This window comes from Gymnogyps californianus, chromosome 5 (genome assembly GCF_018139145.2).
Source record: "Gymnogyps californianus isolate 813 chromosome 5, ASM1813914v2, whole genome shotgun sequence".
NCBI lineage: Eukaryota > Metazoa > Chordata > Aves > Accipitriformes > Cathartidae > Gymnogyps > Gymnogyps californianus.
The window spans coordinates 40,366,317-40,384,695 of record NC_059475.1 but is presented as its reverse complement, the minus strand read 5'-3'; the positions used below and the strand labels follow the sequence as shown (position 1 = coordinate 40,384,695).

Sequence of the window (18,379 nt, the reverse complement as noted above, 5' to 3'; positions counted from 1 at the left end):
GGGTGGAAGGCTTGGAGATAACTAATGAGACTTTTGAAACTAGAGTTCTGGTCAATGGCATCAGAGACCTTTGATGGTAAAAGAACAATGTGAATAATTCACTATGAACATCTTTAAAGAAGGTAAATGAATTCTATTAAAGATGTCTCTAAACACAACTAAGTAGAGCATTTAACAAAAATATCAGTTCTGGTTTCACCAACATTTTCTTGTACATAACATTTTCAGGCAGCTTGATTTTCTTTGGGATTTTTTTTTTTTTTTAAATCATTATGTCCTTAACTTTTTGCAAGATTGCTTCATAAGTCTTAAAGCAAAGGAAACATCATAAACATTGGATTCTTATCTTTTTTTCTGAATTGGAATATGTACCAAATTCAATTAAAATATTAGCGTTTACAGTTTCCATTATTAACAGTACAGTTTTTCTGGGTTGCAGGTGACATGTTTAACTTACATGTTAAGCGTAGCTTAGAGAAGTGTGCCTATTGCTTACTATAATATATATTATAGCCATGTGAGATTCTCAGCTGAAAAATGCTTTGAGAGCATTGTCTGTTGTTTTATCTCAGTGGCAGATGAAGTTTGATGAGATCTGTTGGAGGAAAAAAAACAAACCAAAACTATAAATCTGCACAATTACACACTGAAGTCCTCCTGAACCTCCACACACTTCTGATATGTAAGCTGACAGAATCTGTTGGCAGCAATGCTTTATCTGGCGCTAGAGATAAGCAAACAGCAATCAACACAGAAGAGGCTGCAAGAAACTGTCTCCCACAAGTTTCTACTGTGGTAGACAGAAGATCAATTTCTACATTCAGAGGTGAAGATTCAGTAGAGCACCTACAGAAAGCTCACCTATTGGGGTGTTATCTCTTCTTTTATAGAATCACAGCCTTCATTAAGAGTTAATGGATATCAGGCTGCAAGCATGCAGAAGGGAGGGAAAGAACACACTTTAACAAATTACTAAGTTAAAATCTGTTTATACATTGTGATTTTATTATGTATTTTGAATTGCTAGCTGATGAGCCACTCTGTTGTGCTAAACGAAAACCTGAAAAAAGTGTGAACAGATCCATTATGTTTAACACAGGGAGTTGGAGTCTAGATCTCTGTCCAAGTATTACTTGATAATGCTGATTTTTAGAGTTCAAAATTGAACTCAAACTCCAGATTACCTAGAGGAAATAAAGGAATGGTTTTCTCATGTCAGCTACTCTGGTCCACACTCCTGTGCAGGTCACAAGAGGGCAGGTGCATGGGCCCTGTGCACGTGCTGGCTCCATCCAGTTTCTGTTGTCTATGGCTATATAGCATGGTTAAAATGTGAATCTGTACCTGGTGTCCTAACACATCTAATCTGGATTACAGTTCTGAACAGTGCCATGATAATTGATGCTACAAATGATTGAAGCATCTGGGTGGGAAACACAGATGATTTTAAAGATTTTATGAAGTTGCTTACTCAACATTGCAAATAAAAACAATTAAAGGTATGCATTGGTGGATAAGGGAAGAGCAACTGACATCATCTACCTGGACTTGTGCAAAGCATTTGACACTGTCCTGCGCAACATCCTTGTCTCTAAATTGGAGAGACATGGATTTGATGGACGGACCACTCAGTGACTAAGGAATTGGCTGGATGATCGCACTCAAAGAGTTGCCGTCAACGGCTCAATTTCTGAGTGGAGAGCAGTGATGAGTGACATTCCTCAGGGGTCGGTATTGGGACCGGCGCTGTTTAACATCTTTGTCGGCAACATGGACAGTGGGATTGAGTGCACCCTCAGCTAGTTTGCTGACAACACCAAGCTGTGTGGTGCAGTCGACACGCTGGAGGGAAGGGATGCCATCCAGAGGGACCTTGACGGGCTTGAGAGGTGGGCCCATGTGAACCTCATGAAGTTCCACAAGGCCAAGTGCAAGGTCCTGCACAGGGGTTGGGGCAATCCCAAGCACAAATACAGGCTGGGTGATGAGTGGATTGAGAGCAGCCCTGCGGAGAAGGACTTGGGGGTATTAGTAGATGAAAAACTGAATATGAGCCAGCAATGTGCGCTCGCAGCCCAGAAAGCCAATCATATCCTGGGCTGCATCAAAAGAAGTGTGGCTAGCAGGTGAAGGCAGGTGATTCTCTCCTTCTACTCCACTCTCGTGAGACCCCACCTGGAGTACTGCATTCAGCTCTGGGGGCCCCAGTGTAAGAAAGACATGGACCTACTCGAGCAAGTCCAGAGGAGGGCCACGAAGGTGATCAGGGGGCTGGAGCACCTCCCCTGTGAGGACAGGCTGAGACAGTTGAGGTTGTTTAGCCTGGAGAAGAGAAGGCTCTGGGGAGACCTTATAGCAGCCTTCCAGTACTTAAAGGGGGCCTACAGGAAAGATGGGAGGGACTCTTTATCGGGGAGTGTAGCAATAGGGCAAGGGGTAACGGTTTTACACTGACAGAGGGTAGATTTAGATTAGATGTAAGGAAGAAATTCTTTACTGTGAGGGTGGTGAGACACTGGAACAGGTTGCCCAGAGAAGTTGTGAATGCCCCATCCCTGGAAGTGTTCAAGGCCACGTTGGATGGGGCTTTGAGCAACCTGGCCTAGTGGAAGGTGTCCCTGCCCATGGCAGGAGGGTTGGAACTAGATGATCTTTAAGGTCCCTTCCAACCCAAACCATTCTATGATTCTATGATTTAAATGTAAACTATGGTAACATGAAGCTCATTTCAAGCTAAAATACACTGGGGCTCATAAATTTCTCTGCACTAAGTGCTATAAATCTACAAAATTCAGACAGAGAATTAGTTTCAATCCCGACAGGTTACATTTGTGCACTTGAATATCTTCCTTTAGCTTGTCATAGGCTCTTCCAGCTTCCCAAACAGGTTAAGCTAATGAATTGGGTATTTGCCTGCCATATCTTTTCCATTATTCTTTTTGCCAGTTGTTCTTAATCATTGAACATTTTTCAACAGAAGTTTTAACATACATGACTATGATTACTTTTTAATTTTTTTTAATTTTCATATAAAAAGAACCGTAATAGGTTTCTTTTAAAGGCACAGTAGATTTCTCGTTTAAATATTTCCTGGAATTTGTATCATAGCAATAATTCTCCCAAGACGACGGTAATTTCATCAACTAGTTCTTCCACTCAAGCTTGTAAGGGAGTTATATCACAGTGTGGAATGTGATGCTGCCACAGAATCTGGCAAAGTCTTTGTAAATAAACATTGATCAAACTATTTCTTTAAAGCTGTTACGATTGAAATTGCTGTTTGTCTTGAAGGATCTACACAGATATCTTCTTGCAAGAAGCATTATTCTTTGTTTTAAAATTAAAACAGTATTATTTAAGTGATTTTTACTTGTAAGAAAGAAAAAATGTTGAAGATCCAGCAGTTAGTCCAATTTAATTATTGACATTTAAAAACTTGTGCAAATATTTAAGAGAACTTTAACACATAATAAACAACCATAGTCTTCACAGAAACCTTCAACCAAAATTTTGCTGCACCGCTATGGCATTAAAAAATTGAAACAAAAATTGATTAGACAAGTATTATTGTTGCAGATAAAATAAATGCAAAATAAATATTATCTTTAATGCAGGTAAGAAAGATCTTTTTAAGCGTTATATTGTGTGAACTTGAAAAATAGGAGCCATTTGTCAAAAGGTTACCATAAGTAAAACTAACGTAAATATTCTTCTTTCTTTCTCCATTACTTACTGCTTTCTTCTCATACGTCCAAAAGACAGTGCTAGGTCCAGGCACTCTTTACCAATGAACTCTATGAATTGTACATTACAGCTAGATTGTAAAAGTGGTACCTTCATCCAGAGACTATATGCCTCAGTAATAGCAGGCAGAAACTGAGAATTCGGTGAACTTAGAAGAGCTAGGCTACCATCTAAGAGAATTAATATTAACTCTGATTTATGCATGCCAGTAAAAATGCTCAGGTTCTCTGACCATATAAAATGCAATGTGCATGACTGTCTCTTCTTTTTTTACTGCTGAAATGTGTCAGTACTGGTTGCTATGAATGTTCACGATATGATAATCCTAGAAACACTGTTGTAGAACAGTAAGTAGTAGAAGGAATTACATAGCAATTTGAGCTAAAAAAAAGAAAAAGAAATAAATGTTTATTCAAACCTATTGCTGTCTATGTCAACAATCCTGCTTGATGTGCAAAGCAAGTGAAGGCAGATAAGACAGACAACCTGAAACAATAGATGGGGGGGAGGGGTTACTTCACAACTATACTGTATGTTTAGGATCACAAACATATGCAGCTGATAAACCTGAGCTAGCTGCTTCTCAAACTGCAGGAACTCGTTTGCTTGAAATTCTGTGTATGTAGTTCTAGTGGAACCGTAAATGTTTCTAAATTTGTGGGTTTTTTACCTTGTTATGCAATTTTCAGTTTAGATTAAGGGAAGTGATCATCAACCAAGTGTATTGCCTGTGTCTGTGCAACAACGATTTTATTAAAGGGCATATAATTTGCCGCAGAATGGCTAATGAAAGCAGTGCTAGGAATTTTTGCATGCCTGTTGTAAAAATCAACACTGAGGAAAGTAGAACAGCGCTTAAACCTTTTGTTTCTTGCTTATGACTATTACTCTGGCTCAGAGAGCCAAATTGGATGTAAAACTTCTTGCAAATGTAGTTATTTCAGCACTCTTTTCAGACCATTACTCATGTAAAAAGTTTAAGAGTAGCTAAACTTAATTATTGCCATGTTTACTTCTATTTTTATTGTAATCAGAGAGGAATTAAAAGCTCAGATATTTTACTTTTTAGCGAAATCACATATTTCTTTGCATTTAATGGATAGTGCACAAATTAGAGTGAATGATACTGTGTTTATCACCACTTCGGTTTTAGTGCTCAGTAGATGCTTTTGCTGATATTGCCAAGCAACAGCATGTTAATTTGGGAGCTGGAATGAAGACGGTTGCAAAACTTGAAGAGGAAAAAAAAAATTAGTTAGGTCATACCTAAACATTGTGTCTGGAAAAGTGACAACAGTGGTAAAATAGCCTAAATGTTCCCATTCTGTGTTCCTTATTCAATTATTGGTCTTAAGGTAAAATTCAATTGGCTTTTCAAATTCTAAACTGCACTGATGAGGCAATAGATTTGTAAAACCACATGACCCATAACAGTTTAAACTGCATGGGTATATAAATAATACACTTAAAGTCTAGCAGGTTCAGAGCAAAAACATGTGGGAAGAAATTATATTTTGGAGGAAAAGTGTGTCATGAATGTAATGGTGTGGTCTATGTTAGTTTATTTTCTTGAGAATTACTTTTTCTGTAGCATTTTCTAGCAATTTTTAAAATAAAAATCTACAGTCCCAAGCCAAGAAAGAAGGCAGAATCCATTTGAGGATAATATTTTTGAGTGTCTAGTGTCTTTCAGTCGCTGTCTTCTCTGCCACTCAGGAATGTGGTCTAGTCATTGACTATGACTCTTTTCTCTCCATAATGTGTCTGTCTGATGTCATAACATCTGGATTAATCTCATCAACTCTTCCTGCTGAGAAATTCTAGTTTTTTTGTGTAATGCTTTGTCTGTCCTCTTCCCCTATTAAAACTTAACCTATAAAAACTAAGACCTTTCAATTTTTGTAGCTCTCAGAAATGTATTTTTTCCCAACTGATTATCCATTCAGAACATTTCTGCAAGCATCATTTACCAATGTTTAGCCATCATGCACAAAATCCCTTCTCTAACTTCACCAAACCCAATTGCTTTACATTTTAAGGTTTGTCAGAGATTGTGTGTATACACACAAACACACACAATCTCACAGATTCCTCCATGGGAATTCTAATTTCCACCCCCACTAAGCGGCTGCATTTTCCCACCTTTTTCCAAATTCCTCTTTCTCTGTTTTGAAAGAATACTCCCCAAAAACTGAGTTTGTGTGTCTAAATAAAATTGTGAGATATTACTGTAGAGAGGTAGTTTCTGTGGTAAACTTTGGGTATCTTGTAGAAAATCAGGTTTTGCCACAGCCATTCAACATTCCATCGCCCAATCTGCTATTTCTGTTCTGTCTTCAATGACTGTCAAGCCAGCTTACATTTCCAAATTCACTGAATTGCTGTATGACAATTTGACCTTAATTCAGACTTTATTGTGGAATTTTGCTAGATATTCATACAGAGGAATCTACTTGCAGAATTCTTTCCTATTTTATAGCTTTAAATTTCACATCTGTCAAACATGGAGCCTATTTTCAACAGCATTACTGTTCGTTTCCAACTTTGACCTTCCAGTCCACCAAATTTGCATCATCTCAAAAGATTTATTTTGACTTAGCTACAGGTTACAAAAAATAAATACTGCTAAATATAAAGACAGAACTCCCTGAAGGATTTTATCTGTCTGCCTGTTAGTGTATTTTACCTACTGTGTCTTCACTGTGGTGGCTGTTCTTTTGAACTGCATAGTCCTAAAATGTGCTATGTCAAGCTTTGGATTATTCATGGTGTGTTTTGTTCTGTTGTGGAATTTTCGTAAATCATTGTATTCATAATTCTTTTTCATCAGCCACCAACACAGCTATTACTACTAGCCTGATGAGCTATGTGGTCTGCACACTGTTGATTAGATGCTTCACATTACTTCATATTATTAAATAATTTGGGAAGAAACAATGCAATTTCTTCCATGCATTAAATTTGATCATGGTGTGCCTGTTACACTGCTTTTGAGTCAAAAATAAGTACCACAGCTGCCTTCAAGCTAGTATTTATTTAGACTTGTTTCAGCATAATGTGAATAGAAACTCTGTTTCACACATTAATGAGAAAGTCACATGAACGAGCATTAAGTATGAGGAGGTCAAATGCATGTTATAGCTCAAAGATGCTCTCTACCTCAGTAAATGTTTAACTAGCTGTTTAAAGTAAGGTCTTGGCTCTACTTACACATGTTTGCTAGGATAGATTAGTATTAGAAAACCTCTCTTGTAGAGGTGCAGCTTATAATTGCCAAGGATTTCTTTTGATAGTACAGCTGAATCCATGTCCCTGAAAATAAGCTCTGCCAGCTGAAGATTATTTTTTGCCAAAATAACTGCATGTACACTAGAGCATTTGTCAACAAAGCTGTATTGATGAGCAGTAAGGAAGGGGTTTATGTGTATGAAAAAATTATACCACTCATCAATAGAGCTATACTCAGAAAAATCCAGGGCCTAGGAAGTCCTAAGTTTTATATTAATGGCAGCAGCTTAAATTTTTACAAGTGATGGCTGTAGGAGTAGCTAATATTATGGGTATACTTTAAAAATTCTGGACCAAGTATAAATTTATTGTTAATTTAGGACTGCTTTTCTTGATATTCTTAAGGTGATTTCTTTTTTATAACTTACGTGAAAAACTAAAGTCTGTATGGTAGGACTAAATTAATGGTAGGTTCATAATAGGGTTTTCAGATATTTTGTAAACTTTTGCGTTAACATGTGGGTCACATCCTAATGGAGTTAAAGCAGTCATTCCTATGAACATGTAATTATCATGTGTTAATTTGATACTTAGAGTGAAAATTGTTACCGTGTCTTTACTACAATTAATTATTTGCCATACTAATAAACTGCCATAAGCAGTTTAGAAACATGAACCTCCAGACTCTGGAGGTTCTTTCCAGTAAAATGCAACTAAAGAGCCATCTTTCCTAAAATCAAGGGGACATACAGCTTTTTAAAGTTGCATTTGAATCTTCCCGTTGGGGGTTCTGCTGAATGATCACCTATCTAAACGACCAGTAGTCATGCTACTGGAGTAGTTGGCTTGTTTATCCCCTTTAACAAAGTCTTCAGCTCCTGGAACTTGATAAGCCCTCAGCTGGCTGCTTATGGTATCCTTAAATCATGGGAAGTAAGCAGGAGCCCATAAAAGTGTTAGAAAAAGCAGTACCATAATCCTTTCAGAACTTTCATTCAGGTTGCTTCCTTGGTGATAACCTGTTGGATTCCATTGATGAAGTGCAGACGATAGGTGGTCTTTCTTAATGCTCTGCATTTGTTGAGTTATTGATTTTACAGAGGAATATTGTCAAAGTTTATAAAGCTCTTAAAATGTCTGACAAGGATTACTTTAAAACCTGATTTTTAAAAAAATAATCAGTCTCTAGTGAAAATCCATGAAATTTACTTTAAAATACAGTGTAGTTGCTACCCTCTCCTCAAAACTGCTTTATCTTCCTAGACAGAAAATTTAATTTCCTAACAGTTGATGCCCCAATTTGGTCCTCTGAATCACACTTGAGTTGTATGTCTGAACTAAATGTTAATACCTTCCAATTTTTTATCTCCAGTGTTTTTAAGCAGTACAACTCAGAATGTAATCATCAAATTATTAATTATATGAATATTTTTTTAATTTGGAAATTGAGTCAACATGAATCTTAATGTTTGTACATCTTATATAAACTGCAGCCAGACCAAACTATGTTAGATAGTGGCTGTCAGGACACTATCAGGACAGGATGGGGTTTTTTGTAAGCTGAAGCAGAGAGAATAACCAGGATCTTTCTTCATTTCCTTTAAATAGTCCAACAGAACCTATCAGTGTCTGAACCTCTACAATTTAACACCAGTTAAATTCAGAATTTTCTCATTAACAGACTATTCCAGATCCCTAAGGAAATCCTTTAATCCTTCAGTTCCAGCACTCAGCCTGTCTGTATTGAACTCCCTAGCTCCTGCTTTCCTTTACACAGCATTGTCCTTTCGTTGCCTTGCCAGTACACATCGCTTGCATCTTGACTTCTGATACTCAGAACTCTTACGCTTGAGAGGTGGTGTGCTTGAGAAGTGCTTTTTGCTGTTGAAACTCATGTTTGATTTCTTTCTTCACCTACATTTGAAAACTTTGAGTATTAAAGCAAATGGAATTGTATCAGATAGTTTGCGCCCTAAGTCTTCATAATAGTCACATTGCATTTGTGCTTATTTATTGCTAAGAGGCAAGTGATATTCAAAACTTTCCTGGCAAAAAGAACCCTAGGTAAAGAACTAAAAACAAACACCAAAACTTGTTACAGGGACAGCAATATTCCAGTGGTGAAACAAGCAGACTATCTGTGTAAACTGTTCTCAAGAGCAAATGATTGCTCAATACTGACAATCCTAACCATCCAGTGAAGCTGCCTTGTCACTTTCATCTTAGTTTCCTTCCCTGTCCTTCTTTGTGTACCTTCTCTTGTGATTGTTTCTAGACCAGTGCCTTTCTGGTCTGTTCAACAAGCCGTTGGCAATTTCCCCCAAGAATACAAAGAAAGATGTTATTACATGTAGTATGTCATAGTCCTGAAGGAAAAAAAGGGGCAAAGGGGTCTTCATCCTGCTATAAGTTGAGGGAGGCTGAATAGCTATGTATAATTTCATCACTTGTAAGGCTCACAGTCATATCTGCTTCCAGTGGGTTGGACAGAAGATGCATAATAGAGACATTATCAATACTCCATGGCAGGAAGAATATTCAGTAGGTATTTGGCAGTTATAGAGGCACATCTTGGGAAACATGCACTTACATCTCAACAGTTGGCTAACTGAAATCAGTTCCCAGGACAATGAACCCTTTCATCAAGTTCTTGACCTATTTGCCAAACTGAGATTCATAGTAAATGATGAAAAATTATCTCTGAAGATCATATGCACCTGAATACCACTGAAGACAATAAACAAATGGGAACCGTATTAAATTCACATTCAGCACTGGCCTATTTATCAAAAGACAGACTGAAGTCTTACTGTAATTCTGCTGAATTTAAGGGTACGGTGACAGTGTTGCAGAAGATGCTGATGTTTGCTGATACCCAGATTTACTGCAGTGGGTAAGGACTATGTTCTCCTCTTCCAAGCATCAGATAAAAACAATGGCCACTACTTTTTCCCAGGTTATATCAGAAGTCACTCTATAACTGAACCATGACATATGACTGACTTCCCTGTCTCTTCCTCATAGCTGGGAACTTAAGAACTTCTCTTACCAATAAAGAGGAAAAAGATTAAACCCACTATTTTGGAAAACAAATGAGTTTTCAGAGTGCTACCATCTATCAGTAGTGGTCCTGTTGGCTATCCACTGGCTTTTTGATCCCACATCCACTTCACAGACATTTTGAGAGGGAACAAAATAAACATGAGTTAGAGAATTTAGCATGAACTGTACTTTGCACTAAAAGAGACAGTACCTAAAAATCTGTTTGCCCACAACAGAAAAAGTAAAATGAGGACCATCAGCTCCAGGAAGAGCATGGCTCAGAACCTCTGGCAATGCCTTCTTTGTCAGAAGTCCTGAGATTTGTTTTATCTCATTCCCACAATTGCTTTGATTTCCAAGATAATATTCAGCACCAGGAAGTCAGGGCTACTTTAGTGATAGTCCACTGTTGCTAAGAATAGATTTGTCTGTCAAACTTACTGCATACATTCAGATAGGCTGCCATATACATTCCCATTTTCCTGGACATTGTGCTTATTGTGCTCTGCACCGTGGCAGAAACGCACAGAAAGCTCTAGTTGGCAAATTGAGCCTGGGGAGAGGAAGCCTCTGTTAAAAAAGAAAAGCTTTTCCATATTGCTGTACAAAATACAACCTCAGAGATGTACCAGTTTAAAGAATTCTGTCCCATCTCCTGCTCTTAAAACAGACAAGATGATTATTCAGCTCCTTCAATACCCAGCTGGCAACAATGTCTATCTGACATGTTTCAGACCCAGTTCCCCTCAGTGATGCCATGTTTCTTTGTTACTTTCAAGACCGTCTTTCCCTGTCACCATGATATAAACAAAGAAATAAAGATGTAAACCAGCATACTTTGGACAAGCCAAGGGATATTGTGATGAAGTGGGAAAGTTGCAGTGATATTATAATTCCTTGTGGCCGGTCAATTATTCTATAACAATAAGCTTCCCCCAGAACACATGCTGAACATTTAGCACCACCTAGAATAGAATTTAACCTTTCACGATACCCTCATTTTTTATTTTTTTAAGTTTTTTAATGGTTTTAGTAGATGCATTCAAAGCTTAGCAATCTTATCCCAGAGATTTTTTCCAAATGGGTCACTCAGTGCAGTTCCATGCACTGGTCATTGACTCATGAGTCTCTTCCCTTCAGGCACCACAGCACACATACCTATAACCTCAGTGAATCATTGACTCCTTCAAAAACACAAAAATTATGAAATTTGTAAAGAGGCTCTCTCACCTTTATGAAACACCAGACTGCTGACTAGCAGGTAGAAGCAATGTTCAGTTCAAAAGAATAGTATTGCAAGACTTGGGACTTAAAAAACCTGATTCCTCCACTCAGTGCCTGGGAAGGTGCTGCTGTCAGTCATCTAAGAGTGATACTGAGAGTCTCAGAGAAATATATACATATCTATATATAGGTTTACTGAAGAATACTGTAGTCCTCACTTACATGAGATTTTTTTCACTTGAGCAGGAACTGGGTGAGAATTATCTTCAGTCTTTGCTGTGTGCCTGCAAATGAACACAGAGGTAGACGATACGCTAGGTAGACAATATGCTAGCTAGCAGGCAATTGTTTAGTAAAACATTATAATCCCATTAGGAAGGATTGCATGGGTACCTTCAGGAACATCAACACTGACTGCAGTTTGTAAAAAGCTGGAGTAAGAAGGGCGAACTGTCCTCTTTTTACAACTACCACGTCCGTCCATCTCTCTGTTTGCATGTTCTAGTTGAAACAAATGTATTTAAACTGACATTTTCCAATATTATTTCTTTTCAGCTATTGATCTCATAAATAATTTGTTGCAAGTGAAAATGAGAAAGCGCTACAGTGTGGACAAAACGTTAAGCCACCCATGGTTACAGGTATTGCTACAAATTCCATGTTTTTTCTTACGCATTTAGGCTCTGAGTATATAACAAATTTTCATCTTTAAGCACAGTGGAATCTAAGCAAATCTACAAACGTGAAGATGTTTTCAGATCCTGAGAACCTCATACTCCTTCACCAATTTGCCTCTAGATTCTCATTAATTTCTAAAGTATTAGATTCCAATACTAAACTCTCACGTTTTCAAAATACACTACAAAAATATTTTATCTTGTTTGTCCACTGAGAAAAAGACCCCTTATAGTCATTTGATTTACATTATGTCATTGCCTGGAGTCTACCCTGATTCACTTCTTATTAAAAATAATCAATGGGCTTTCACTTCACAGTCATCAGAAGAACTAGTGAAGTTGTATGCTTTCCAGGAAAATACATTAGCCACCTTCAATTGAAATCTTCAACTAAAAACTGAAATGTTAGGAATTTTTGAGATGCTAGCAGGCACTGTCTTCTGCTCCTCATGTGGTAATTTTTTTATCCTGGCAGCAGCCAAATTACTGCCAGTTAAAGGCCTAAAAGAGAACCAGTGCAGTGAGCAGCCAGGGCCCATCCCACTGACCCCAGCCAGGGAGCCGGGCAGGCTGGGGACAGCCCCAGGCTCGGGCATTGGGCCCCTCCCTGGGGACAGGGGCAGGCTGAGGCCAGCCTGGAACATCAGCCCGCTGGATCTCCCAAGGGATCCATGTTTGCATCTAGGAAAGTAGTCATGGCACAGGCGTGGCACAGATCAGATGCGTAATCCTCAATCCCAAAGGAATCTTTATCTGAACTGAAAACTGAGTCCTACTCCAGTACCTTATAGCTGCAACTGTTTCTCAAAGTAGAGGGTGACCTGCTGGTATAGGATGAAAAGGGATGCAACCTCCCACCCTGCACCCTGCCTTCCCCAGGAACATTTCTCCTGGCCTTGCTTTCTCCCTCCCAGATTTCCTATTGCTCTCCAGTCTTTTCCTCCAAGACTGCTCTTCTCCCTGGTAACCACTGCAGAATGCATTTGTCTGAGCCTTTGGGGACCAGAGAGGTGATCTGGGCTAAGGTCTGCAGCAAGGATGCTGGCTGTCTCACATGATGGGACAGAGTTCTTCACCTCTCTACATCCACTTTTATCGTTTGTGCAATAGTGAGTGGAGGTGAACTAAGGTGAGGCAGTACAGCAGCAGCTCTAGCACCATGAATGAGACGAGTCATCTTTCCAGAAGAGCCCAACCTTGTGGGCTAAGGAAAGCTAACAGTGGTGCGGGGCAGTGAGATTTAGAGGTGATTTCTCAGAGGAAGTCTGTGTAAGAAGTGGTCCAAAGGATGTGAGATACTAAGGATGAAGGCTTTCATGCATTTACAGCGTGTGGGCTTTCTGGTGCTTTGGCTAGGTGACCAGGGTTGCGTCTTAGGTTGAGAAAAGGTGAAGGAGAAGAAAGCAAACTGGATACAGGATTGTGAGCAGAGGTTAGTCTGCATGGGGCTAGGATGGGCTTTATTACTGCAGCTTCATGTATGCTTTGGGTGGGAATAAGAAAAGAAATTATTAAACTTGGGATATACTTTAGGCAGATCAGAGGCTGCAGAGCATGATGGTCTAAACAGCGTGAGAGCCAAACCAATTTCCAGCCTTGCTGTTGACTGTCAACATGGAGTTCTAACATACCTTGATGTTTAGATGTATATGTCTCTTTGAGCACACCAGTAATTGCCTAAGTTTGGAAAAGCAGATTTTTTCTAGCCCAAACTGAATTCATATCCTGCACCATTATACTGAAATGGAGCAACTGTCTTGACTATCTGATACAGATCACTAGGATGTGCATGTGTGATTTAAAGATGTTTTTTCTTCCTTATTTATCTTGTGACTAGTGTGAGGAATTGTTTTACCACCATGCCTCATTTAGATATTATGGAAATCTGTAGAGTATCCATACATTCTGCAAAACAGCCTCTAACATCACCATTCTATACTTATGACAGCGTTTAATAAAATTAATTTTTCAAACAATCCTCTAGAGATGAAACCTCTCTCTATAGGCAGATTTGATGTTTATTAATTGTAAGATTTTTCCATTCTGGAGCAATAGGGATGCATGACCTCTAGATTACTGAGTTAATAGCGCTGTGCATATTATTGGTAGTAGAAGGGAATGTCATTTATTTTAGGAAATTTAAAACTAATACTGTTGTTCTATTTCAGGACTATCAAACCTGGTTAGATTTAAGGGAACTTGAGTGTAAAATGGGGGAACGTTACATCACCCATGAAAGTGATGACTCCCGATGGGAACAGTATTCAGGAGAACATGGATTGCAGTATCCAGCACACCTTATCAGTCCAAGTGCTAACCATAATGAAAACACCAAGATAGAAGAAACAGAAATGAAAGCCCTCAGTGAGCGTGTCAGCATCCTTTAAGTTGCATCCCCTATAATCTGTCAAAACACTGTGGAATTAATAAATACATACGGTCAGGTTTAACATTTGCCTTGCAGAACTGCCATTATTTTCTGTCAGATGGGAACAAAGCTGTTATGCTGTTACACTGTTGATGTATCTGAGTTGCCAAGACAAATCAACAGAAACATTTTTGTGTGACCAACTGTGTTGTATTTACAAAAGTTCCCAGAAACACTAAACTTGTTATTGTGAATGATTCATGTTGTATTTAATGTATTAAAACCTGTCTCCACGGTGCCTTTGCAAACTAGTGTTTTTCTTACTTGAGCCTCATTTTGGTAAGAGAACTTTCCCATGAAGATCTGGGGGGTTTTTTGTGCATCGTTAGTATTGTAATTGTAAGCAAACTCTTGAAGAGTAGATTATAACTGCTGTTCTGTGAACAACTTCTACCATTTGGATAAAAGCTTTATTTAGTGTCAAAAAAAATAGAAAAAGCAAAAAATAACGAATTGCATAGCACTGTACAGTTTCAAATCAGATATAACCTGTGTGTATGTGTTTGCGTGTTTGTGTATATCGATACACACACACATACACACAGTATAACTTGCTCTTAAGCCTAAATGCCTTAGTAATGTAAACTGCAGCATGTCGGTTGTACTTCCCCTTTTCTTAAAATATTCTTCTCTAATATGAATATTCTCTAATGTGTACATTCAGAAGCTAAATAACTTGTTGACTTTGTGTATGTTTTCAATAAAAGTCTTGTTAAAATAGATTCATTTGATTAATCTTTCTGTTTAAAATATCCCTGGAATGGCATCAGAACTAGGTGCAGTAAATTAGTTCATCATTAAGAAGCCCATGTGGAGGTAGGTAGGAAAATGCTGCCAGCTAACCTGCGTACCTATAAAGCATATTTTGTAAGAACCTACTTGGACTGATTTTATATCGTAAGTTCAATCAGTTTTGAAACATACTGGGGGAGCGGGGAAGTTGAGGACACGTTAATGGGAATTTAGTTTTTAGAGAAATGTGCTGCTTCTGCTTTTCCACTGAGTTCCATTGAACTGACAAGGTAATATGGATCTCTCCTGCTCTGCTTCCCCTGAAAACTTTAAAGATATTAATTTTCATTTCTAACAATTACTTAGTGTTCCAACACTAACCCATTTAGCTTTAAGTGAGAGAGGTTCAGGCTGCACTGTAAAACACGTGCCAGAGTAACTCAGTGACAAGCTGAAAATTATTCTATGCCACAGGCTGTCTCTGAAAAAAACAGTTGATATACAGGTATTGAAGACTGAGGTTAAAAAAGAAAAGATACGTGGGATGAGAAGCAGAAGTATGCAATGATAAGAGCTAATAAGCACATATGATAAACCTCTACTGATCAAATCTTGGCTTTATGTTACAATCATGAGCTTTTCAGTAGATAAATCCATTCTTTCCTTGAAGAAGAGCTTTGTCCAGAGGAAATTTATGCCAGATAGGTAACATGACCAAAGCCAGCAGAATTTTTCCTGGGTATTTTGCACCTCTACTGGACAGATAGTGTGTACGGTAGAAGAAATGGAAGAAGAGGCACCTTTATTCAAACAGAAAAAATTATAGAAAATTAAAAAGTATTGTGAAAAATGACTTATAAATCTCTTCTCCCTTCTCCCCACCTCTTTCCCCTACTGCCACTGCCAAAAAATAAATCCTTTTCCACTTCAGCTGGACCCTGAAGGAAGCTCTCTGATAACACTGGCTTTGTAACATGTTCTGAAACAGCTCTGGTTGGGCAGGGTTCGAATGTGTTGACTATTCTGCCATGCTGTAACGTCTATATTTTCAGTCAGGACATTCCTACAAGGCTAAATTTGGCTAATCATTGGCTATTGTTTCTTTTTCATTCAGCCTTAATCTTAAATCAGCTGTAAAATAAACATAAAAATAGACTCAGGCTGATTATCCAATTTCTGTCAGGAAAAGTGTATATGTGTGTGTATATTTAAAAGCAAGTCCACTTAAAGGTGCAGTGGTGGACTCACAGATATATAAAGATTATATTCTGTTCTTTAACAACTCCAGGGGTCAAGCCAAATTAACTAACTTTTCTAAAAAGAAATTGAGGGAAATTATCAGAATCGTATTAGACTTTGTTCAGATGCTGATATCGTGACTGTTAATAAGGAGCCATGACCTCACAGAAGTGCCTTAATTTTGTTGTCTCATTCCTATATGTTAACCAGTAACAGAGATTTAGAGATCTGCTTTCATATTGATCAATTTAGGTCAGTCAGGATTTTATTAGTGGCTTGGTTTTATTTACAATTAGTGTACCAATCCTTGAGCAAAGGTAGTTTTCAACAACACAGTTAAATTCTCAAAAATATCTAATAGCATACTGGCACTCTGTTCTGAAGCATGGACAGTAGTCAGGAGATTAAAAGAGAAAGCAAACTACTTTGCAGCTTGCAACAGCATCTCTAAGAAGCTCGGTGATGAAACTAAAAACAGTGCAACTTTTAATGAAGGGAGGACATTGAGTACTTGCACTAAACCCCATCATCTGCTGATTTCTGCCATAACAATGCTTAGCATGCACAAGGGTTTGCTAAGCACAGACCTATGTTGATAAACATATTTAATCTCATAGAGCAGTTTTGATAAACTGTTTGCCAACAGAGCAGAAACAAAAGTATAAATAAATTACTACTCTGAGAAACTTTCTGACTAGCTACTAAACATGATTTCAAAGGAACTCTTGTTTTATTACTAGGGGCATATTACACTTTTTTTCCTTCCCATGCCTGTTTTTTTGAGCACTGAAGCTTGCTTCATCACTTTAAGGAACTTGTTGTGCAAATATTCATTGCTTTTTAAAAAAGAATCTGCCATTAGCCAATATAATAAATTAAAATTTTCCCTGCTGCTGTTCAAAAATGTTGCACTGTGAAATTTGAACTGTTTGCAGTTCAGCCAGACAGATGAATTCACTGATTCCTAACTCAAAGCCTAAACGGAAACTTGCTCTTCCAGATACATCAGCATCAAAGTGTACTGAAGCAAATCTGGGATTGTGTTGTCCTACGTGACTTTGCTTTGCTCATTTTACTCAGGAAAAAGGAATGGTAGGCTGCTCTGTAGTAATGTTTCCATGGCCTTTACATTTTCCATTAGGCCAACAGTTCCTGCACATGCATCACGGAAGCAAAACCAACAATGGTTACGCTGCACATAAATATCAACCTGAGGCTCTATTGATGGTATTTCCTTTTCTGTTGCGCTACTGCATACCATATGCATATCAAGCACATGTGTACACATAATCATACATCTGTAGAGATGTTTATTGTGTCAAAGCTTAGCTGTGGAGTGCAGAGAAGTAGCCAACACATACTCGGAAGCTAGAACTTCTGATTTATGTTAAGTTGCCATTTTCACTTCTACCATCTTCTTTATTCATTCAGATACAGTTTCTTTGTCCAGTGTCTTGTCCAGGCAGTTTAACTAAATCAGCAAACAAAGTGAGCAAAAAGCGTGCACTTGTGCAACTTGTACAGCTCAACTGTTGCACAGCTGCTCAGCCACGTGTGACCACCCAACCACACCTTCACATCGTAGGATGGAAGGGAATTCCTGTCAGTGGGCCTTGTCTCCCATTGTCTCAGATACTACATCAGACCTCCTTGTTCTCAGCTTAGCAGGGTCTCTTCAAAACTAGTTGGATATTCTGCCTTCCCCTTTTCTTCCTCCTCCCTCCTCTTTCCCCTCTACACCTCTCTACCTAAAAGCCTTCCTAGAATCTCACCTCTCCGGTGGTTAGAAAGCTGTAAATCCTGACCTCACAGCAAGGCAATAACCATCTGTTTTTTGTGTCAACAACAGTCTTTTTTTCTTTGAGAGGTTAAACAAGCCAGGTTACTTATTTTACATTATTGGATAAATCAACACCTCTTCTGCACACCTGAATTTATCCTGGACAATGAAGTCACAAAGGTGACATGGAAAATGCTAATAAGCTGAAAAGAACCCCAAACCCTTACTGGACTAATAGGAACAGACACTTGGCATCCCATAATTTAGGGAGAAAGGAAAAAAAAG

At 38.4% G+C, this 18,379-nt stretch overlaps 1 protein-coding gene across 2 annotated transcripts in view; it reads left to right on the top strand.

Annotated features, from left to right (window-relative positions):
• Positions 1-15,055, top strand: part of PRKD1 (protein kinase D1) — a 150,248-nt gene extending 135,193 nt beyond the window's left edge. For both annotated transcript variants that reach the window (XM_050897979.1, XM_050897978.1), the window contains 2 exons: positions 11,794-11,879; positions 14,084-15,055. In XM_050897979.1, coding sequence (XP_050753936.1) covers positions 11,794-11,879; positions 14,084-14,302 — 305 coding nt within the window. In that variant the 3' untranslated portion in view covers positions 14,303-15,055. The remainder of the gene's footprint in view (positions 1-11,793; positions 11,880-14,083) is intronic.
• The last annotated feature ends 3,324 nt before the right edge of the window (positions 15,056-18,379 follow it).